Source organism: Cornus florida, unplaced genomic scaffold (genome assembly GCF_030987335.1).
Source record: "Cornus florida cultivar Cherokee Brave unplaced genomic scaffold, ASM3098733v1 CherokeeBrave_3.0.0_Hap2_Chr04, whole genome shotgun sequence".
In the NCBI taxonomy this organism is placed as follows: domain Eukaryota; kingdom Viridiplantae; phylum Streptophyta; class Magnoliopsida; order Cornales; family Cornaceae; genus Cornus; species Cornus florida.
Genome location: NW_026775574.1, coordinates 1,945,050 through 1,969,903, shown reverse-complemented (window position 1 = coordinate 1,969,903; position 24,854 = coordinate 1,945,050). Strand labels below are relative to the sequence as shown.

General features: G+C 38.1%; 1 protein-coding gene, 1 long non-coding RNA gene and 1 pseudogene across 2 annotated transcripts; 1 reads left to right on the top strand and 2 right to left on the bottom strand.

Moving 5' to 3' along the window:
* Nucleotides 1-9,195: 9,195 nt before the first annotated feature.
* On the bottom strand, nt 9,196-11,835 carry LOC132304600 (uncharacterized). Its single transcript, XM_059802354.1, has 7 exons — nt 11,526-11,835; nt 11,104-11,396; nt 10,801-11,020; nt 10,314-10,654; nt 10,148-10,219; nt 10,027-10,083; nt 9,196-9,783 (listed from the first exon to the last, which is right to left on the bottom strand). The coding sequence occupies exons 1-7, from the start codon at nt 11,833-11,835 to the stop codon at nt 9,196-9,198; spliced, it is 1,881 nt and encodes a 626-aa protein (XP_059658337.1).
* A 5,939-nt stretch (nt 11,836-17,774) lies between these two features.
* Nucleotides 17,775-17,873, top strand: LOC132305935 (small nucleolar RNA R71; annotated as a pseudogene).
* A 3,617-nt stretch (nt 17,874-21,490) lies between these two features.
* Nucleotides 21,491-24,741, bottom strand: LOC132302448 (uncharacterized). Its single transcript, XR_009480833.1, has 2 exons — nt 22,605-24,741; nt 21,491-22,098 (listed from the first exon to the last, which is right to left on the bottom strand). It is a non-coding gene; the product is annotated as an uncharacterized LOC132302448 (long non-coding RNA).
* Nucleotides 24,742-24,854: the final 113 nt, after the last annotated feature.

Sequence of the window (24,854 nt, the reverse complement as noted above, 5' to 3'; positions counted from 1 at the left end):
GTCCTGTAGCTCGGGTGTGTGTGGGAAACGTTGTTGTTTTGCTAAAAGCGATATCCCATGTAGTCGCAAAAGGGCTTTTCATATTGACAATGTGAAGGAGCAAGAATTTGGAAGTTCTACAAGTGATAATGAGCCTATTGCAAGAAGAGAACTAAGGATAATAATATATGTAGCTATATATAAGAAGTAGATATGGAGCTAATAATTTATGTAGCTATAATTTTGAGATTTTTTGGTGGTGGAGCTAACCCATCTGTATCGACCACAGTGATCTCTGGATCATCATTAACTACCTGGATATCATCAAAAGGCATAGGTTGAGATGGCACTGGCGCCACCGGTGTTGTTGCTACTATAGGTGCTGTGGGGGGAAGAGTTCTGGATCTTGAGATATGTCAATATCTCCTTTTGTGTTTCTTGAAGACTTAGCAAAGTTTGCAAAAGCAAAGGAAACATGTATTCATCAGAGTGTGTTGACTGAACAGTCGTCATCCTTTCAGGTAGCGATTGCCTTTGACATCGTTGTCGTTAATTCGGATGCACAGGAGGTGGAGGGATATGATTCAACTACACAGGTGATGGAAGGACATGATTCAACTGCACAAGCGATGACGGGACACGATTCAACTGCATAAGCGATGGAGGAATACAATTAGACTGCACACGTGAAGGAGCCGTATTCCTTGGAACTGGTGGAAATAACTCAGCCAGAGTTGCTGTATGATTGACTCGACGTGGACCAACCATACCAAAAGGTTTTTCTCCCCAGCGGAGTCGCCAAAATGTGAATGTACGGGTTCAGAAGCTTGAGAAATCACCTATGCTTTGACTGAAACTGAATGAAATAATCAAACATAGAAAAAAAGAGAAAAAATAAGGTGAAAGGAATGAATGAGAGAAAGAGAGAGCAAAAACGAGCCGAAGTGGATTTTGGGTCCTCTTCATATATCCTCCCATACATGACCCTTGGGGGTATTTATAGGGCTCACGACTTGGGTATATGACAACTGTCATCCACCACCTACTATCATTTCGGTTAAATTACAAATATACCCCTAGAGGGTTACAGACCATTTGTATCCGTGAGGGGCGTTTATAGCACGCGGATGCTGGATCCACACGTCCATTAGTCGCACTCCTATACTGTGTAACTTAACGAACCTCTCTCTCAATCCTCCATTCCACAATCAACCAAATTTTCTGTTTGGCATTATGACGTCTCATATCCTGGTGCGACACCATAATCGCCTAAGCTATATTACTATGCACAAGTAGACATAGCTTTCAGACCTAAATCGTGTTCTGTAACCAGTTCTATCTACTAACCCTTGGTGATAGCCTCACAACTGGCTTTCTCTTGTTTTAGTAGCAAAACTTAGTTCAACACTTTCTAAATCAATACTATAGTATACGACACCAGGTTATGAGTTCTAGCGTAAGTGCATTTCGTATTACACCTTGTCCTTTAATCTATGTGATTGTTTTGTCAAGGAATTCTTTGAAATGTTCTTTTGCTTCAACCGCATAATCGTTGTCTCAATGTGTCGCTACCGTCCTGAGATACACCAAGAGTTTCTGCATATGATTCTTCATTCCTTCAGAATATCATTTTTAAAGATTCATGAGATACACCCGCAAGGGAGAGTGCCCCATTCTCTCCTCCCTAAAGCCTTATAAATATATATATATATATTATATCCCAATATGCTATAATGGTTTTATAAACCCGACCTTTATCCTTGCAAATCTATAAATTGTGTGTGGATGAGGTTTACCCGCACTACTATGCTGATGAAGCCTGTGATGTTCCTAATTTTTCTTATTTTCCAATTTTTCAGATTTTTCGAATTTTTGTTTTTATTTTCTTCGCCTCGTTTTGCATGTCAAACACCGTGGGGTGTGCCGGGTGAGTTCCGAGAGTTAATTGGAACATTTCTTCGAGTTCGGGACTCTTAGAAATGCATCGCTAGCTATTTCGATATTTTTCAGTTTTTCGGGCTGGGAGGTCCTGGGCGGGACCACAATTGGATTTGTAGTGTACGAAAATTATTTTTCGAAGCTGTTGCATGTCTTACATTTGATGTATATTTATGTAACTATGTGTTTGAATGTGTGGCTGTGGTGTGATTAGTGTATGTACACATTATATATAAGGACAAAGTGATGTTTATTTTTTTTTCTGCTGGGGCCCACCAATGGCTAAAGCCATTATAATGACTTCATGGTTATTAGCCTAACCATTACATTTCTTCTCATTGTGCCATTTTCCTCTCTGACATTTCTTTTTTTTTTTTTCTTCTTCCATCTTCAAAGCAAGATCTACACACTTCCACTTAGATTTTGGCTTTGCCACTGAAGGCAACGAGAGTTTCGATTTGATCAGAGAAAAATTGAATTTGGGTGATCTTGAAGATTTCAAAAATTGGGGTTTTTGCTTCAAATTGAGGTAGAGTTGTCTAATTGTCAAATTCCTTGAATTCGGTAGTTAATTGTATGTTTTTGCCCCTTTTTAGCATGTCAATTTGATGCCATAATGCATGATTTGATTCTAGGGTTTTTGGTTGGTATTTGAGTTGTTGAATTAAGGTGTTTTATGTGAATAGAGGACTATCTTGTGTATAAATTGTTCATGACATTTTAATAACTCGTTTTATGATGGATAATGTATCACATTTCAATTACATTATGAAAGCATGATGATTATTGGATAATTGAATTTGGAGTATTTTATATGCATGGCATGATGGTGTTCACGAGTAAAAGAGGGAAGTGCGGATATGTAAGAGTGTGGATGTGACGACCCTAGTTTTTAGGCCAGCGTGTCCTGTGATGAACCGTAAGGATGATCTGATAACGGACCCGAAATACGGAAGCAAAAACAGAACACAAGAATCTAAGAAGTCAAAGTGACCTTCCATGAGGTCGTGGAACTCAATGAGAACTGATGCGGAAGCAAAAGGTCAAAAATATGACAAATAAGCTCCAAGGGCAAAATAGTCATTTTTGAAAAATGTGGATTCGGGTGCCACCGAGCACACCGCTAGAAAGACAACAAAAAAAAAATCAGGATGGACTCAAGAATCGCATGATTCGGAGTCTGGACAAAGGAGAAACGGCCTGACGAAGAAAAACGAGCACTTAAGGCTAAAAGGGTAAACTGGTAATTATCTAGGAAGATCCGGATGCAACCGAGCACACCGTTGGAAAGACAGCGAAAAATTAGTTAAGTTCAAAAAAAAGTTCACTCAATTTGGAGTCCGGACGAGGAAGAAACGAGGGTTTAAAGTTGAGACGTCGCGGCGGCACAACGAGGGGCCATGACAGCCCCATGTGCACGCCCATGCGCGCGCCCATGCACGCCGCGCGCGCGCTGGGTGCACACATGGCTAGCAGCAGCCCATAAAGCTGCTATGAGGTTATTTTTCAGAAAAATCCAGAACAGAGGCTGAATTTGGAGGCCTAAATGAATTTTTTTGCAAAAACACAAAGAAGAAACCCCCCTCAAAATTGAGTTTTCTATATGACTCGCAAGAGAATTCAAAAAAAATGCAATGTAGAATGCCCAAAAGCTGCTAAATTGAAAAACTAAGAGCTGAACTTCGTAAGCGATTTCCGATATCAAGACGATATTTTCTGGAAAAACATAGAAAAGAAACCCCCCTTAAAATCATGTTTTCTATTCAACCATGTTGAAAGAAGAAAATAAAACCACAGTGAAAAGTCGATAATGCCCCTAGATCTGAATATGCAAAAAAAGTGTGAAATGAATTCATAGGAGGCTCAAATCACCAAGGATGAGGTTTTACCCGGAAATAACCATGCACACAAACGTAACTTACCTATTAGGACGTGCTACAATGGTCCACGACTTAAAAATACCACTGATGCAAAATCCTACCCCCCAACGGGCAAAAAGGCAAAAACTGAACTTGGAATGAAAACTCGAAATCCAAAAATATAAAATAGAGTCAAATGACCGTTTGGCCCTTGGCCACACTTCATACAAGATTAATAAGACCCTATGAAAGAATGAGAATAGAATTCCCACACCCGATGCAACCATGGTGAAGCATTGACTTGCGATTTTTCAAGATTTTCTTAATATTTCATGAAGTTAAAAAGTACATAGAATACAATATAATGGTTATTAGCCTCTGGCCTCATCTCATACATATCAAATACATTGTAAAGAGTGTACTCATGTACACACTACGTATATGGAATCAAATAATACATATTTTGATACATAAGGTTACAAAGAGGCATTTTATGCTAACACTTGCATAAAATGGAAACTTAAAAACTATAAGCCATCCAAGGAGCAATGAGCACCATGAACCAAGTCTTCATAGCTGAAAAATGTCCCCACTACGTGGATGAGTAACATAAAGTTACTCGTAGGAAATGAGCATGCATCGACCTAGCATTTTACAATTTTATCACCTTAAGGTGAAACATATTAAAGGGACTCATGCCACCTAACGTCTATGTCCAAGTGAGACTCAGGGAGCATCCTAAGCTACCTTAGAATCTAAGCAACAAGAATTATGATAAACATACGTGTATGAAACAAATCATGGTTGGGATAATCCAAAGAACACGACAAGAAGAATGTTTGAGCATAGATTAACATGAATTGCATTTTCAATACAATTGAACTAGGTCTAGAGTAATCCATACAACATGACAAAAGCATATTTGAATACAAGTTAACAAGAATCACATTATCCTTGCAATTCAACAACAAAAGAGCATGTTATACAATGCAACAAGGTATAAGTTCTCAAAGCCATCGACTTAAAATCTAAAGCACAAAATAACAGTAGTGGTTCATGCCACCTAACGTCTAAGTTCTAAATGAATCAATAGGATCAATCCTAAGCTTTGTTAGAACGTCAGAACACAATTTTCAATATTGATGCAATTTAACCAACATTGGAACTTCCAATATAACACATAAAGCACAATTTTGCAAAGTTAACATCATGTAACTTAAAATGGAACGACAAATAAGGAACAACAAGTTACAACATCATCTAGTTATCAACTTGAAAATGAAATGTGAAATCAAATAAAGTGGATACTCGGACGTCACGTCGGATCAGACCAATAACATAGTTACTTTAGGGTTATTAGCCCATAGGTAACCTCCCTATGTGCGCACTAGACTACATAGAGGGACTATCCCCCGTACTGGAACCACGTCCTAGCCATAGTCAAACAACGACATCCCCAAGTTTCCAAAATCAACAAGTTGTGCAACAACGCATATATCAACAGGAATATGCAAGATAATCAACTATCTACCAAGCACAACCAAATTTAGAAACCTATACAATACATGCTCTAAATCCACAACTAATATGATATGATGAATGTCGAATCTTCAGTGTGCGATTCGTTACACGCTATACATGAAAGATGTTAAATACGAAGTGTGCAAATCATTACACAAGGCAACAATATATTCAATAAGGAAAACATATTCTCAGGAGTATAAACATAGCAACTATGTTATCCAATGCTCAAACATAACCAAATGAATATACAACAAGTCCATGTCCAGGATTTTGATATAGAAACAACTTTCAAACACAATTAAATCTATGGCTCAATTAGATAGAATTTAATTAAATAAAAATAATTAAATTCCCTAAATTCTAATTCAATTCCAAATAATCTCAAATTAATACATATTAAAGAACATGGCATGGTCATCACCTATATCCATTCTAAAACTCAATTAGGTTATTGAAACAACAAAGTAGAACTCTAATTAAATTATGCTAATTTAATTACCAAGGTTCTAAAGCAACTTCAAATGGTCCACAATTAATATATATTAGTAAACATGTCATGGCCAATACAAATATCAAGTTAAAATCTTAATTAAGCTAATGAGACCACAAAATAGATTTTAATTAATTCTTTTAATTAAAATTTCTAGATTGTCAAACTTAACCAAATGCTCTAAATTTAACATATCTTAGAGAACATGCCAAGGACTAATGTAATATCACATTCCAAGTTTATTTCATTCAATTTACGACCATGTGAATTAAACTTTCACTAAAGTTAAATATAAAATAAAAGTTGCAATTCTCATGCAATTAATCCCAATTTAATATACGTGAACAACCATACCAAAGTCTAATTTTCTAGCATACCACAATTCAATTCCAAACTGTATATCACCATGAGGATTAAATCTTAAACAAGGAAATTAATTAAATGAAAGGTTTCAAAACCTAACCGAATATTCTAAATCAAATATACGTGAAGTTATATGGCATGTAAGTCAAGAATATCAAGTCAAAATTTAAATAGAGTGAATAGTGCACTCGGGGCAAATTAATTAATCAAATTAATTAATAATTACTAATTTTTAAAATACCTCCAATTACTTTCAAATTCAACTATGTTGAAAAATATGCTAAGACCTAATATAATATGCTAACACATATTAATTTCAAGCTAGTTAAGGCCACATGATTTAATATTTTATTCTAGTAAAATATTGAATAAAACTTCTTTACTTGTCCAATTTCTCTCAATTTAATATATGTTAAACAACATACCAAGGGGTAATATTCTATCATGCCACATGTTTAAACAAGGCTATAGGCAACCGGAAAAATCAAATCACATGTTAGAAAATAAACAATTAAAATCTCTAGATTTAATATCCAAGCATGTAAACAAGTAGCATATGCATCACAAGCATGCCATATAACAAGAAAGCAACCTAGAACATCCCCTACCTCAATTTGAGATGAAAATCTCAAAAGCCCACCGAAAAAAAAGTGTTCCGAATCCGCCGAAACTCCTAAGTTTTGTCGGTGACAACACGATCTACATCAATCCGAAGGAAGCCCCAGGAAAATCACAACTTGACTTCAAACTTAAAATTTGGTTAGAAATGGGTTCCAATAAGGGGGAATGGTAGAACACGTCGAGGGGAACAAAAACCGTGACGGCCGAAGACTTTTCACTTAGGAAAAGTAAATCAAAGGAGGAAAGAGAAGGTGGAAGCTCCATGGGCATCCATGGCTGCTTCAGGTCGTGCAAGGAGAGTGGGGAAGATGAAAAATGAAATATTTCACCCCCCTTTTAAAGAAACCTTAAAAAGTGCCCCAAACGGGCCCCGCCGGGTCCGGAAAAGTGAAATTTGAGCAAACGCGCTCAAATGGCAAACTTTGTGAACGAAAAAGATTCAGAATGAAAAAATATGAATAACGAAAGAAATAGCGTCGAAAACCGAGTTCCGAGTAGAAAGTTATGCCCCAAACAAGTTCAGCGGCAACCGGGTTCAGAAACTCTGAAACTGGGGAAATATGACCAGAAGGAAATTTCAAAAGTCCATAACTCAACGAAATGTGAAAATGAATCCTGTACGAGGATCCAGGCTCCAGACGAGGCATTTTGCAATAACTTTCGTTAATTGCACAATGGCCCCTACAAAAAGGGTTAACTGCGAAATTGCCCCAGAAATAAAAATATCTTCCAAAAGATATTTTCTTAGATACCCCTAAAATAAAATTTCTTCAAAAGATATTTATGAAAAACACCCCAATAAATGAAAAAGATTCTAAAGAATTGTGCATCCATGCCCCTATGGACACCGGGAGCAACCAGAGTACTTTCTTGCAAAAGTAAAGATACGTATTTCAAGGAAACCACTCAAGATGAAGGCACGTGAAGTCAAAAACCAACTCCGAGCATGAGAAGTGAGGTTGTGCCAACAATGTGACAAACGGGAAAAAGACAGAATAGGGAAAAAGACAAAACAGGGAAAAGGACGAAAAGCGCATAGTGTCCGAAAAGTGAAAATGCGAAAATGACTCGATCCTCAAAAGAAGTTGTTAATTCACATGAAAGAGACTCAGAAACCAATTCCGAGCACTTGAGATGACATTAAGCGACACGAAACAGAGCTCAGAAAAGAAAATTAAACGAAAAAAATTCATTTATAAAATTTCAAGAAAAGGGAAAGGGAGGCAAATGACCGGGTGGTTACAGTGGATGTGATGTGTGGATACACGAGGGTGTGATTATGGTGTGTGGATACGAGGGTGTGACTATGGTGTGTGGATACAAGGGTGTGGATGTGATGTGCGAACATATGAAGGCGTAAGGTGTGAAGTAGGGTTGCATTGGGCATTTTAAGCATTATCTTACATTGGATGGTATAATGATTATTTGGAAAACAGAATTGTTGTTTGTGAATCCCTTGCATGATCCCTTACTCTTTTTCCTATTCATTATTTGAAAGGCATGTGATTACTTACTTTATTTGAGGAGATGCCACTTTGGCAATCTTTACTGAGCCGTTATGCTCACTCCTCTACATTTTTCAGGCTACGGGAAAGAGTTGATGGATGTTAATCCTACACGGGTGTAGACGGGACTATAAAGGATTTCTTTTGCAATCTTGTATTAGTAGGATGTACATTTTGTAAAGTTTCGGCAAATTTTATATAATGGCCTCATAGTTGTAACTTCGAAAATGGAACCATATATATATATATATATATATATATATATATATATATATATATATATTTGATAAGTAAAGATGTATTAGAAAGCGTTGAAAAGGGGAACGCGTCCCAAGAGCTGTACAAGAACAAAATAAGAGAAAAGAGAATACCAATGGCCCAAAGACCCCAAAAAGTCCAGGATCTCCTCAACAGAAGAACAATCTCTCCCCATACCCCAACAAAAAAGAGAACAAATAATAAAGTACTTTAAAGCCCCAATGGGTAACTCCTCCCCAACAAATGATCTTCTATTACGTTCTTTCCAGAGGCACCACCAAATGCAAAAAGGAGTCGCCTTCCAGAAATCGCGAACACGAGCCCCCACCCTTTGTCCCCTCCAAATGTCAATAGGACCCCGTGAGGTTTGAGGCATAACCTACTGGATGCCAAAAAGACCCAACATAAGGCTCCAATAGTCATGGGCCACTGGGCTGTGCAAGAAAAGGTGGTCCACAAACTCTCCATCAGTCATACACAAACAACATTAATTAACAATGATATGTCTTCTCTTCCTCAAATTGTCCAGAGTCAAGATACCCCAAGCAGCAGTCCAAGTAAAAAAATCCACCCTAAGAGGAGCCTTCGAATGCCAAACCGTTTTCCACAGGTAAGAGGAGGCCTGAAAACTGGAAAGACAGAAGAAGAAAGACCGGACCTAAAAAGTCCCCTGCGAAGAAGGTACCCAAGTCAATAGGTCCGCCCCAGTACCATCCACCTCCTGTCGATACAAAAGATCCAGCAAGCCAAAGACATCATCCAGCTCCCAATCCTGAAAGGCTCGCTGGAACTGAACATCCCAAGACAACCTACAGCTATCAAGGCGATAACAATCTGCAACCAAAGCATGACTATCCACACTAATCCTGAACAACCTTGGAAACCGTCTACACAATGTACATTCCTCGCACCAAAGATCCTCCCAACCCATCCTAATGGAATGCCACACACCCACTCCGATAGCAGATCTAGCCAATCTAGCAAACCAACCCCCTCTCTCCTCCCCAAACAGACAAGCAATGATCTTCCTCCATAGTCTATATCTTTCACTACCAAACCTCCAAAGCCACTTGCCCAGAAGAACCCTGTTGAAAGGGGCCAATCTCCATATCCCAAGGCCTCCCGACTTAAAAGGCCTGCAAATATGCTTCCACCGAATAAGATGATATTTAAACTCCTCCCCCCTATCGCCCCAAAGGAAATTATGTTGAATCATCTCAAGTCTCCTAACAACAGAAGAGGGAATCTATAACAGAGAAAGGAAATAAGTTGGAAGACTGGACAAAACACTATTTACCAACGTGACTTTTCCTCCCTTCGAAAGATATTGTTTTTTCTACCCAGCCAATCTTCTCTCGAAGCATTCAATAACCGAGTCCCAACTTCCCACTCATCTTGAGGAGAAGCCCGCAGGCAAGCCCAAATAAGAAATAGGGAAGGAGCTCATCCTACATCCAAGAATAGCTATAAGAAAAGCCACCTCATGAACCTCCCCCACAGGGACAAGCACACTCTTACCCACGTTAATTCTCAAACTAGAAATAGCCTGAAAACAAACCAGAACACATCTCAAATATCTCAATTGGGGACATCTCTGCCTCACAAAAAACCAAAGTATCATCCACGAACAGCAAGTGAGAAATCTCCAATTGATGGACTGCCTCTGGACTAATCTTAAAACCCTGAATAAGACCCAAGGTCACAACCCTCATCATCAGCCTACTAAGAGCCTCTATAACAATAATAAACAAGAAAGGGGAAAGAGGGTCCCCTTGCCTCAAACCACGAGAGCTGCCAAAAAAACATGGATGGAGAGCCATTAACCAACACTGAAAATCTGATGGACGAAACGTAAGTAACAATCCATTTCCTCCATCTTTCTCCGAAACCCATCCTCTCAAGCAAATAGAACAAGAAATTCCAGCAAACACGATCATAGGCTTTCTCAATATCCAACTTACACAGAACTCTGAAAGCCCCACTACGAAGCCTAAAATCCACGCATTCACTGGCAATAAGAGAAAAATCCATAATCTGTCTCCCCCAAATAAATGCATTCTGAGACTCTGAAATGACTCCGTCCAGAACCCCCTTCAATCTCGATGCCAGAACTTTAGCTATAAGCTTGTACAAACATTCAATCAAGCTAATAGGTCTAAAGTCCTTAATATCAGAAGCTCCCCCCTTTTAAGGATCCAAAGCAATAAAAGAAGTGTTCAACGAATTTTCGAACTTTCCATGGAATGAAACTCACGAAAAGTACCCATAATCTCCTGTCTGACGACCTCCCAGCTTTCCAGAAGAAAACTCATAATGAAACCATCCGGGCCTGGAGCTTTATCACTATTACAACTCTTCAAGGCCTCCAGAACCTCCTCTTCCATAAATGACCTCTCAAGCCCATCCCTATCCTCCACAGAAATTGAATCAAAGTGAAGATCATCAAGCCTTGGCCTCCAACGAAGAGGCTCAATATATAACCTCTGATAGAAAGAGACAATCCCTGTTCGCACTTCCTCATCAGAAACCAACAGCGGATCCACACGAATCTGGCCAATATGATTACCCTTCCTATAAGCATTAGCCGTTCAGTAAAAAACTTAATGTTACGGTCTCCTTCTTTGAGCCACAATGCTAGAGATTTCTGCCGCCATGAGATTTCCTCCATCACCGCAATCTCAGCACATTCAGCCTGACAAGCTACTCTCTTATTACATTGAAGCTCAGCAAGACCTCCCGACGCATCCAATCTATCGAACTCTGCAATATCAACGAGGGCCTTATTCTTCCTCCACTCTAGATTACCGAAAACCTCCTTATTCCATCTTTTAAGTTTATCCTTCAGATTATGAAGCTTTCCTACAAGGATAAAACTCGAAGTACCCACCACCATGTCCTTCTCCCACCAAGTCTGCACTAAACCCTGAAAGTCCGCCACTCTAAGCTACATATTTTCAAATCTGAACGAGGTACGACGAGGTCTCAAACCTCTACAGTCCAAGACCAAAGGAATGTGATCCGACGTCACCCTAGCCAACACAGCCTGAACTGCATCCGAAAACTGCTCCTTCCACTCTCCGGAAATCAAGAATCTATCAAGGCGGGAGAAAGTAGACATCTCCCTACCACTAGACCAAGTAAAAACAGCTCCCTCTAAAGGGAGATCAATGAGCTGGCGATCAATGATAAACTCTGAAAAAAACCTCATAGCCGGAGTCCATAATCCACTTGTAGACCTCTCCAACGGGGATCTAACCACATTAAAGTCACCTGCCACACACCATGGAAGAGACCACATCTCCTGAACCCCACTAAGCTCCTCTCACAGTTGTAGTTGACTCTAGTGACTGGTCGGAGCAGTAGGCTCAGGCTGCGTCTCTGTTAAAAGAAGTTTTTTCTATGATGTTTTTGTTTTTTGCCATTTTTTTAATTTTCTGGGATTTTTTTAATTTTTTAAGGGTATTTTCATCTTTTTTCGTTTTACGTGTCAGACACCGTGGGGTGTGCCAGGTGTGTCTAAAAGTTCGGTGGGACATTTCCTTGAGTTCAAGACTCTTGGAAATGCACTAGTTGCTATTTCGGCATTTTTTCCTGTTTTTGGGCTGGTAGGTCCTAGGTAGGACCCGCTACCGGAGTCGTTGTGTACGAAGGTTTTATTTTGTTAACTATATTTGTGGTAGTGAGTGATCGGTGTGTATTTATATATGTATATAATAAAGTAAAAGGTTATATTTTTTTGTGTTTTTTTGCGTAAAAGATAGTCCACTAGATTTTTTTTAATGGCCAAGAGGCCATTTGTGGCCCTCATTTTCATCCCTCTCTTGGCAATTTCTCTCTCTATCCTCACTTTCCTTTTTTCTTTTTCTTTTCTTCAACAATTCAAGGCTTGATCAAGCCTAGCTCTTTGAGAATTTGATAGTACCTCTTAAAGCAAAGTTGGAGAGCTCATCGAGGCCGTCATTTTGATTAGAGTAAATCACCATTTGGCCAACCTTAGGGATTTCAAATTTTGGGGATTTTGAGGCTTTCTTCTTGCTTAAGGTAGGGGTGTTCTAATTTACAATTTCTTAGATTTTGGTGAATCCCCTATAATTTAAGTGTAGCATGTTAAATTGTAAATTATTCTTAAGAAAGTTGCGATGTTGCTTGGTATATGATATGTATTTCTATGTGAGTTATGTGTACATGATATATGTGCCTATGGTTTGTTGATTGGATATGAAAAGCATACTTTAGTGAATATGTTTTTGTTCAATATGTTAAGTTGTTGAAATCGGGGTGCTCCCGAGGATGGATGGGATAGTGCTGGTCAATGAGAATCTGGGTGATGAGGTGGCTGAAAGGAAGAGACTTAGCCCGTCCGAGCGTCTCCTTGCTGATGTACTCGTCATACAGCTTCCTCATCACGCTCTAGATAAGCGCAAGAATGGACACCCAGTGCCTGGTGTAGAAAGAGTAAAGGGCTGTCAGATAATCGCCCCTCCTCTGAATCTTGTGCCTCGCCATGTAGATATTCCAGTAAAGGACAGAATCAATAAACCATAGGTCGTTTGGAAGGTATGTCCGGGTGGCGAAAGTCGCGCCACTGGCATGGTGACCTGTGAGAGAAACTGCCATGTCGGCATATGAAGGCCTGAATAGCCTCGGGTATGTGTCCTGAAGCTCTGGAGGACATCTGTGTGGACAGCGGCAAGAGCGGGCTAAAGTGTCCACTATAATAGTGATCAGATGGCCATCGATAGAAGTGACCATCTCGGCTGTGGTACGCGGCGATGGTCGGAGGTTCTGGTAGAACAACCGAACCAGCCATGGGTAGACCGGCTCTATAACGGGGGCAAGAATAGCGGCTAGGCCCCTCTGAATAAAATCCTGGTAGGCGGATCAGGTCAGCACCGATCGAGAGAAGAAGGCCATGTCAAACTCTGACTCATGGGCGAGTGTTATGTGTGCATATCGAGGCGTGGGCCTATCACGCTGCAGATGAGCTGGCTGAGCAGGCTGAGCTGGCTGAGGAGGTATATGTGAATGCTCAGCTCCAGTCTATGGTGGAGATAGTGATGGAGTGAAAGCGGGATGAGCCGTAGAAGTGGATGGTATGTGGTCATCCTTAGGCTCATGAGATGGTGACTGAGGCGGGGTAGCCTGTGCAGGCTCCCGCTGTGCATAAGAGGGCTCTGCGGGCTCCTCTGTCCGTGGCCTAATATGGCGGGTGGGCCCGTGTTGCCTATTGGCAACGGTCTTCCTCTTTACCATGACCTGCAAAAAGAAAAAGAAAAACTTGCAATGGGAGTTAGTGCCAGAATAAGAAATTTGAAAGCACGAAATAGAATCATGTATGTCAAGTAAAATAGACAAAACAAATATGACGTGAATCTATGCAAGTGGTAGAATATGAAACATGTTAAACAATGTAAGTATGAAATGCATCCAATGTGGAATATCACAGGCATTGGGCATAGATATGATAGCATGAACATAAGACATGATGAATGAAACGTGTGTGTGTGTGAGATCTGTGAAGTTCGATCAATCATAAAAAGAAATGAGATCGATCACAAAAGTTGGATCGATCGAAGGTAAATGAGATCGATCTCACTACTTCGATAGATCGAAGAGATGAGTTCGATCGATCGAACTGTGCGACGATGGAAACCCAAAGGTCACAGATCTGTGACCTTGGAAGCATGGGGCCCACACGAACGTGTTCGTGGGCCCATCAACACAACAAATCAACAAATCCCCATCACTGATCAAAGCCCAAACTCCCAAAATGAGATCAAAATCTGAAAATATGCAAAGTATATATATACACGAAGCAACACATATATATATATGGAAATACAGTGCTTCGAAGCTTCAAAAATGGTGGATTCGATCATCTAAGCATCCTAAATCAAATATATAGAACATGTATGCATCAAATCAAATCAAGCTTCAAAGTAGATCTCGGTTCTTACCTCAACTGAAAAGAAAATTGGAGATGAAGAGAGAGAGATGAAACCGAGATGAGAGAGAGAGATTCGGGAAGCTTGATGACACCGGAGGGCTTGCCAGAGAAGAAGAAGATGATGATACACAGTGACGGCGACGAGAGGGTCTAGGGTTTGAGAGAGGGTGAGATCGATCTAAATGATCGATCTTGAGAACCCTCGATTCTATTTTTTTTTAAAAAGCATTCCCGACAGAGTTCGATCGATCGAACTCAACTGTGATCGATTAAACTTTGATAAACTCTCTTCAAAGTTTGTTTGTTTTTAAAAAAAAAAAATTAAATTAAATAAACACTTAATAATTAAAAATTAATTAAGATATTTTGGGATTTTTGAAAATGTAATAAAATGAAAATAAAATAAAGTAAAATGAAATAAAAATGAAGATATTTTTGGATTTTTGAAAATTTGAAAAGTCAAAATAAAGTTAAAATAATGAAATGAAGATTGAGATCGATCGAAACAAGAGTTCGATCGATCAGACAGAGAGCAAAAATATGCAGGTTTTTGGTTCAAAAATTTGTCTAAGTGTTGGAACATGAGATCGATTGAACTGGGAAGTTGGATCGATTGAAGAACTTTCAGATCGATCTTGGAATGTTTCGAACGATCAGACAGAGAGCTGAAATATGTAGGTTGATGCAGGCTCAAAATATTTCTAAGTGTTGAGTCACGAGATCAATCGAACTTGGAAGTTGGATCGATCGAAGGTCTCTTGATCGATCTTGGAGTTGGTTCGAACGATGGGACAGAGAGGTGATTTGGATGCAGGTTTCTGCAGGTCAAAAATTTTTCTAAGTGTTGGATGCAGAGAAGAGTTCGATCGATCAAACTCAAGTTTGAGATCGATCGAACTATGCAAAATGCTCAATAATGACATGAAAGCTTATGCAATCCTTACCAAAGTTCCTTGAAGTGCATATGAACCAAAAACAAGTATCTAGACTTCACAAGAAATGAAATGAAAGATAGAAATGGGGGAGGAATAGGGTTTTGACACCCTACGAATACTTTTGCTAGTCTTTAACGTCTCTAGCAAGACATTGGGCTCTTTTAGCCCGAATCAAATATCTTATAATGCATCCCTTCCTTGTTGGGGTGATAGATACTTTGAACTCTACCCAACAAATAGTTCTTTGAAGAACTTGTTGGATTAAGCTCAAAATAAGTCTTTGGTCCCTTGTCTATGCAATTACAAACTTTGGGCTTCCATGCCCTTTCAAAGGAAGAGTTTGAAACAAAACTTTTAGAATGCAAGGTTGAAGATGATCCTTTAGAAGTTTTGGTTTTACACAAAAGCTCATTTCCTTGACATTGAAGATCATGACATTCATCTACAACGTTAACTTCTCCTTCATATTTGTCAAATGAATTGGGTGTGGGATTAAAGATATTCAACTTCACCTTCATGTAGCCAAATGAAATCTTCATTATCCCCGTCCTACAATTGATGTTGGCATTAGCGGTTGCCAAGAAAGGACGGCCAAGGATAACGGGAATTTGGCTCTTAGGATTGGGAACCGGTTCTGTGTCTATGACAATGAAATCAACCCGGAAGAAGAATTTGTCAATCTTTATTAAAACATCCTCAATTATACCCCTAGGCTTCTTAATGGATCGGTCGGCAAGTTGCAAAACTACCGACGTCGGTTTCAATTCACCTAAGCCCAATTTGACATAAACCGAGTATAGAAGAAGGTTAACACTTGCTCCTAAGTCAATAAGCACCCGATTAATGATATGATCACCAATAATGCATGATGTAGTGGGTGAACCGGGGTCCTTAAACTTTAGAAGAGTGTTATGTTGCAAAATTAAGCTTACTTGCTCGGTCAAAACCATTTTTCTTGGTGCTTGGCTCTTGTTCTTCCGCTTTTGGGTGCACAAGTCTTTCAAGAATTTGGCATAAGCCGGAATTTGCTTGATTGCATCCAATAGTGGAAGATTAACTTTCATTTGCCTAAACATTTCCATGATTTCATTGGTTTTTGCCTTTTGCTTGTCTTTTGAAATGGATCATTTTAAGGCATCCGGAAATGAAACCTTTGGTTCAAACACTTTTTCAAAATTTTCTTTTGAATTCTCTTCAACACAAGAAGTTTTCAAATCATTTTTCAATAAAACCTTTTTAACATCATTTTTCAAAACTTCTTTTCCAAACACATCTTTTAAAACTTTCTCATTTGCAAGATCATGTATATGCAATGAAGGAGGAATGGAATGCGAAACGGGACGGGTGAAAACTTGAGGTTGCACCGGTTCACTCTCTTCATTGGACATTCCAACTTAATTGTCCACAATCCTACAACTCCGCAAGGTAGTCACCGCATTAACATGTTCAATGGTGTGGCCTTCCGATGAGGAATGGGTTTCCACAACACATTGTTGCTTAAGTGGGGCATTTATAGGCATCTTTCCCTTTTCACTTGCATTAAGAGTGCTTGCTATTTGCCCTACTTGGGTTTCTAGCTTTGCAATAGATTGAGAGTGAGAATGAAGCAATTGAGTGTTAGCCTCTAAAGTGCCAAAAGCATTCAAAACTTTCTCTTCAAAGGCGGGACTTCTAGTATTACCTTGGGAATAAGATTGGTTGGGAAATTGAGAATTAGCAAATTGATTCCCTTGTGATTGATAAGGTCTATAACCTTGGGATTCTTGGTTTTGAAGTAGAGGTGGAATGTACTTCCTTTGAAAACCGCTTTGGAAAGGGTTTGAGCCATCTCCTTGGTTTTTCCAAGAGAAATTCGGATGATTCCTCCAACTTGGATTATAATGAGTACCATAAGGATTGTTCCCTTGGTTCACAAAAGCCGCATTGACTTGTTCATTAGGTTCACTTTGCACTTGTCCGTGAGGACAATGAGAAGTAGAATGAAGAACACTAGAACAAGTCATACATTTTTCATTTGATGCACGATGAGAATGGTTGGGGAAGGAAGATACTTGGTTCGCCGAGTTTTGGTTAATCAAAAATTGATCAAACCTTTGAGATAAAGACTTCATTTCGGCGGCTATTTCATTTGAATGGTCGACTTGATGTAAGCCAACACTCTTCCTACCTTGTGAATTTCTACCATTCTTGGATGATAGTGTTCTATGCAAAGAATTTTCACTCATGCTCTCATAGAGACGCCACACGTCATCCTCATGCCTATTAATGTATGAGCCACCCATGGAAGCATCAACCATACCCTTATAATTGTCCGGTAAGCTCTCAAAGAAGTATTGAACTAATTGCCATTTAGGCATGTCATGATGTGGACACTTCCTAAGCAATTCATTGAAGCGTTCCCATGCCTCATGAAACTTTTCTCCATCCCCATGCGAAAATTCTCGAATTGAGGTCCTCATGGCATTGGTCTTAGAAACCGGATAATACTTCTTCAAGAACTCTTGTTGCATTTCTGCCCAAGAAGTGATTGAAAAAGGCCTAAGATTGTTAAACCAATACTTTGCCTTGCCTTTTAAGGTGAATGGAAAAAGTTTGAGTCTTAAAACCTCTTCCGGCATATCCGTATATTTTACGGTGAAACATATTTCAAGAAACTCATCCAAATGCTTGTAAGGTTCTTCACTTGGAAGTCCATGATAGTTAGGAAGCATTTGACTGGTTTGTGGCTTAATTTCATAATGATGTGCTCTAAATGGAGGCAATTGGATGCATGTAGGTGCATTATACTCATTAGGCACATAATGGTCTCTTAAAGCAAGAGGTGGATTAGCTACTTGAGGTACAACATGAACACCTTGGTTTTGAATTCCTTGATTGTTGATGGGAGGTTGTGGAGTATACATTGGCGTTGGCATTCCATATGGAACTTGGCCTTATTGTTGTAGTGGTTGGTGAATGAATGGCCTAAGCATGCCTAATGGTACTTGTATGTTCTCATTGTGCACATTGGGATAAGGGATACCTTATTGGTCTATGTGACCAAAGTCCTCAACATGATTATCATTATGGTCATCCATTGAAAGATTGGCTCTATTTGAACTTCCACTTCCCCTAAGATTTCTAACGATATATTCTAGATATAAATCAAGAGGGACAAGAGTTGGTCTCAATGAACGACGTCCATGCATGCACAATGCAAAACACAACAAACACAAAGAATAACAAACACTATGCCTTCACAAGAATGCAATTAGACTTCTTCCACAAACATTTAATTCATACTCCTATACTTTAACAACAATGATGCAAGACAATTAAAAATAAGCCTCCACGCGGGCCGACGATTTAACTAAGGGATTGAGAAAAGAAAATCTCACAAAGGTCCTTTAGCACTTCAATTCCAAATTTAAAGTTTAGCTTAGCAATTTTAAAATTTTTAGCTTTTTGCTTTCTTTGCTTGCTTGAATTGAATGCTTGATGGCTCCTTTGCTTGCTTCCTCTCCAACAATGCACCTAGTTAAGTAATCAACACAGTAAGTAACCAAAAAGAAAAATAAAAATAAAGTAAAGACACGATCAAAAGAGTACTAATCTTAATCAATTCCACAAATCCAACGTTGCCAAATCTAACCGTTAATCCCCAGCAACGGCGCCAAAAATTTAACGGCTTTGGCGGAAGGCCTTTCCTTGTACGCCAAAATTGATGTAGTGAATGTGCAGTTCAAGAAAAACTTTTTATGTCAAATTTAAATTTATAAAAACCACTACCAACACTACTACTAACGTAGCAAGAGTGAGTAGTGATCGTCCCAAGGGATTGTGGGGATCAAGCAATGTCGTGGAATCACAATTAGGGCTAGTAAGTCGAGTGATCAAACAATTGATTGGTTGGTTGATTAAAAAGCAACTAAATTAAACTAAGTGATAGCAAAAGAATACAATTAAGAGTAAGTAAGAGAGAGGGATCTTGGGGTTTAAAGATTACCACCAAGCAATGCATTTCTATATCATTGACAAGTAATAATGAGGGCAAATGGTGTATTGCAATATTGATGTGTGTGTGTGTGTTTGGTTGATTCAACAAGCAAGGATGACTAGTTAAGCATGTATTGTCTAAACATCATGTGAAAGGCACAATATATCTAAGCAAGGAAACATATATTGTCTAAATAACATGTGAAAGATACAATAAATCAAAACAAGTCATTAATCCTTTCATTAAGCTCATAATCCAAATACAACACAAAGTTAGAGACATATGCTAATTGCATTCAAAAGCTTGGATCATCAAATAACAAGCATAGATTGTCCGCCCATTTAACACTACACTACATCTACAATACTAGCATGAAAATAAACTAGGGGAGAGGCACAATCCATCAAGAGATAAGCATGAACCATCAAGAGAATCACAAAAGCATTCCTTTAAGCACTATGTTTTGACAATCTCCAAATCTATAGCATCAATACACATAGACATGCATCAATAACACAAAATTTAGAGACAAGCACGTGAACATCTATTCTAGCATACATAGACATATGGATAGAATGAAATGACCAATTGCAAGCATTAAACCACATAAATCATTGAATAAACAAGATCTATATATATCAAAGTGTCAAAACATCAATTACAACACTAATCCCTCAATAATACACAAGATTAAGATATAGAAAGCATACTTGGGGCTAACTCTAGCCCCAAGAGGATGTCTAGCCACTCATGGTGATGATGCTCCAACCCTCAAGGGCTAATTCCATAGTTGAAATCTGCTCCTTGTTGATGTAGAACTCCAATGGTGTCTCTAGCCTCCTCTTCCTCTCAACTTCCTCTCCAAAAGATGATATGAAAATAAATGTTTTCTCCCTATGTAAAAGCAATCCTTATCCTTATATAGGTAGGTCAAAATGACACCCAAAATGAGCTGGGGTCGTGCACACAATATTCCCTAATGATTGGATAAAGGACAACTTTCAATGAGATAGAATTTAACTTTTTCGCACTGGAAGAAGTTCGATCGATCGAACCTTGAACTTGGATCGATCGAAAGTAAGTGAGATCGATCGAACTTAGGCTGGATCGATCCAACTGGCTGAGCTTTTTGGAAAAAGATAAATCCGAGATATTTATGGGAGATATTTATGGGAAAAGGACAAAAGCGGTTAGTGAGTGGTACAGCTGTGGATAGGATCAATCATTTGAATAAGGACAAAAGTGTTCGATCGATCGAAGGATGGTGTTGGATCGATCGAACTTTTGGAACTTAATGCTTTTGGGTCAACGCTTGGATCTATCTTGAAGTGCTGAGATCGATCATTGTTCGATCGATCGAACCTTGAACTTGGATCGATCGAATTTTGTTGCTTGCCACCTTTGGCTTCATTTACTGCCTTCTTTCTCCACTTTGCACCTTTCTTTGTTTAATCCCAGAATTGCTTCAATTAAGCTTTTATTTGGCTGAGCTAGCTTATTTTCGAGATAAGTGCCTGAAAAAGGAAATAATACGAAATCAATCTAAAACAGTAAAGTAAAATAGATAAAGGTACTAGAATGCCTCAACTTAAAGGGTTTAAATACGCACGTTTCAGCGCTCATCACAAGCAAAGTACAAATTTAACTTTGTTTCCATCTTTCAATAAGAGCAGATCGTTGCACTTCATTTATCTTTTTCTTTTTGTTTGCGTTCCATTTAACAAGAAGTAAAGCCAAACGTTGATCTTCTTGAATTGGTCAGAGTTTAAGTTTGGTGGACATTGAAGCTTGTGAATGGGTTTACTTCACTGAGATTAGTTTGAAATTTTGTGCTGGAGATCTTTCAAAGTGCTAATATTTTTATTATTAACTCGTGAGACCATTTCCCCTTTTCCTGAGTATTTATTTTGATAACCAACTTCTGGATATTTCATACAATCTCCAACCATAACTAGAAATGATAAATAGGAATATTATTAGAAGCAAGCAATCAAGGAAGCTAGATATCACAAGCTAGACATGAAACAAGAAGTTTATTTTGTACATCAGAAACTTAATAAATTGTTGTTGCACCATTCACATATATAGTTGCACATATAATAAATTGTTGTTGCACCATTCACATATACCTACATCTAGAACTCACTAAAATTCATTCCATAAAATATACACACACTTCTTTATACTTGCATGGGCCTCCATTTGAGATCACTAGCTTCCTGGAGTTGCAGCAACTAGAGAATGCTTCCTATAAATCCCACTGGTGCCACTGCCCGCAAGTTACTGCCATGTCCTTCAACTCCACCACGAAACAACTGCATTTTACTAAGCCTGAAAAATTGTTATATGTTTCACAGTTATATATTTCACATTTTTCCTATTGTTATATATTTAAAAAATCCATTTCAAGTTTAAAAAATCAACCACATGCCTTTTCGGAATCAAAGTTTAAATTCATTTTTTTTTTTTTTTTTCAAAAATCCGGCATGATTTCCCCTTAAAAATGGATATTTTCAAATTTGAACCTAACACAATAAACACAAGGGACACCGCCCACAAAATTATTTCAACAAGGGACACTGCCCACAAAATTTATTCAATCAATTCAATAAGGGACACCGCCCACAAAATTAATCCACAAATCCAAGTAAAATTGCCCGTTCTCCTCCTAAAGTATTCCAACAACCACAAGATATATCTAACCTTATGCAAAACCAAACACACAAACAACATTAGAAATAAACAAAATAACACATGGTAGGAATGAAGTAATTCAACAGTACTAAGCAAGATATATCTAACCTTTTTTGAGGCTATGTTGTAAATTTGGAGTGTAAATGTCCTCGTGCAAAACCAAACACGTGAACAACATTAGAGAAAAACAAAATAACACATGGTAGGAATGAAGTAATTTGAAGTAGAAGCAAGATATATCTAACCTTTTTTGAGGCTATGTTGCAAATTTGGAGTGTAAATGTCCTCGTGCAAAACCAAACACGTGAACAACATTAGAGAAAAACAAAATAACACATGGTAGGAATGAAATAATTTGAAGTAGAAGCAAGATATATCTAACCATTTTTCAAGCTATGTTACAAATTTGGAGTGTAAATGACCTCGTGCAAAACCAAACACGTGAACAACATTAGACAAAAACAAAGTAACACATGGAATGAAGTAATTTGAAGTAGAAGCAAGATATATCTAACCTTTTTTCAGGCTAAGTTGCAAATTTAGAGTGTAAATGACCTCGTGCAACACCAAACACATTTATACCATTTAATACGCAATTCAAAATATAGCATTTATAGTTCTCAGCAGCAAGGTCATCCAAGTACAGAAAATTAAGTATATATTACATACCAAATGAAACACAGAAAATTAACTAAATACCTATTACATGTCATATATTATAAAAGATGGAAGTTTATCTAACTTCATCTTTCAATAACAACGATAATGAGCAAGAAGAAGACAATCACAATAAACAAGAGAAATTCATCCTCCATCAAGAGCATGAATTTCTCTTGATGGGCATCACACCAAACAGCAACATCGGCCTGTTCAATAACTACAACGTCCTCACCATTCTCACCATCAAGAGAATGAATGTCTCCTGATGGGCATTGGTCAACATTGTCATAGTTTATGTCCATCTGATTATTATTAAGTAAATTTAACACATTAGTAAATTGTTTATATAATTTAAATTTAAAGTGAAAATTCAATTAAATTTATAATTTCAAGAAATTAATACAGTAATTATTTCAAACCTATATTGTTCTTAAATTTTCTACCTTCAAATTACACACAAGAGAATTATTATATTACAGCTGTCAAATTATATGATTTCAAATCTTAAAACTCTATCAAAGTATCAAATTCAAGGTTATGTAACTTATATCAAAGGCTCACAAATTTCCCTATCAACCTTAATTTTGGAAATCCAACCATTTGTGTTGGTCTTTGGTGGCTTTTAGTGTACACAGAAATGGCCTTCCCCGAAAAAGGTTTACATGCTAAGGGACAAAAGTATGAAAACAAAGACTGGAAAAGCATCAAATTAATGACACACTGTTTGTTTCCATCTGTACGTGTGGTCGGTCAACTTGAGACGTAGCGCCTTTTCACTCTTGTACTGATATTGTGCAACACACAAAATTATTACAATGTTGTGCCCACTGTTTTTAAATTAATGTTGCACCACTGTTTAATCTACAATTCAACAAATGTATTACAATGCTGTGCCTATATATAAATTGATAATGCAATACTCAATAACATTAAATAAAAAAAACAATAACAATATATAATATTTCTTCGGTTTCAAATTAAGTGTCAAATATGAATTATAACTTTTAATGACAACATTTAATTTGAAACGAAAGTAATATGTTACGTTTTTAAACTAAATTGACATAGTCCTATACAAGCGGTATGTGATAGGGGCGATCATGTGACAAAAATTTCTGATATAGTTGCATCAATTTCCAGTTTCCAGTTTCTAATTTCTGATTTTCATATCTCTAAAAATTAATTAAATTAAATTTTTTATTTCTAAATATTTACCACATACATCTGACAATCCAGAATACCTATAACATAATTAAAAAAAATCCCATATACATCTGAGAATCGATAATACATACAAAGACCTGCTTGCACATAAATAAATAGAGTCGTAATTAGGGTTAGGGTTTGGTAGTAATTAGGGTTAGGGTTAGGGTTTGGTAGTGGTGTTACCTGCAGTGACTTCAAACACTTGGTTGCACAAAAGCGTCGAACTACCTCGCACAACGACTGAACTGAAGGGTTGAAGTTGAAACCCCAAAATCGCGTCACACAGATGCTTGAAAACAGAGAGAAATGAGACAACAAAGAGGTACGATAGCCACAACTGAGGAATAAATCGCACGACGACTCAACAACATTAGGGTTCAAGTTGAAACCCAAAAATCGCGTCAAAGAGATGCGCGAAAACAGAGACAAATCAGACAACACAGAGGTACAACAACGACTACTTTTATGTTGGATCTACAAACTCTCGAATTTCTGCAAGCACAACCTTTGTATATCAAAGGTAGACATGAATCACCCCAAATCGCCTCGCCTCTCATACATGCGGGAGAAAAGAGAGAAACGATAGGCACAAATGACCTAATTTAGAGAAAATTTTGATTTTATACCTCATATCACCGCTACAGTGTTTGGTATCACTTGATATGGGTTTTGGCCCAAATCTGGTATTGTTTTGACATTATTCAATACCACATCAGGCCACACCAAACGAGATATAGGCCCAAAACCAAAACACCAAAACCAATATCGTTTTGGTCTTCTAAACAGGCCCTTAGTGAATATGTTTTTGTTCAATATGTTAAGTTGTTGAAATCTTGTTGACTTAAAGCATGCTATAAACTTGTGACAAAATTCTCCTATAATATGCAATGCTGTTAAGG

What these genes read in the sequence shown, in the direction of transcription:
- LOC132304600 (XM_059802354.1), bottom strand. Translation starts at nt 11,835, where the DNA reads ATGTGGTCTCTTCCATGGTGTGTGGCAGGTGACTTTAATGTGGTTAGA. An exon ending in CGTCAGACAGGAGATTATGG is followed by an intron (nt 10,655 to 10,800) that starts GTACTTTTCGTG and finishes ACAAGCTTATAG; the next exon opens with CTAAAGTTCTGGCATCGAGA. An exon ending in TGCTTGTCCCTGTGGGGGAG is followed by an intron (nt 9,784 to 10,026) that starts GTTCATGAGGTG and finishes TCTCTGTTATAG; the next exon opens with ATTCCCTCTTCTGTTGTTAG.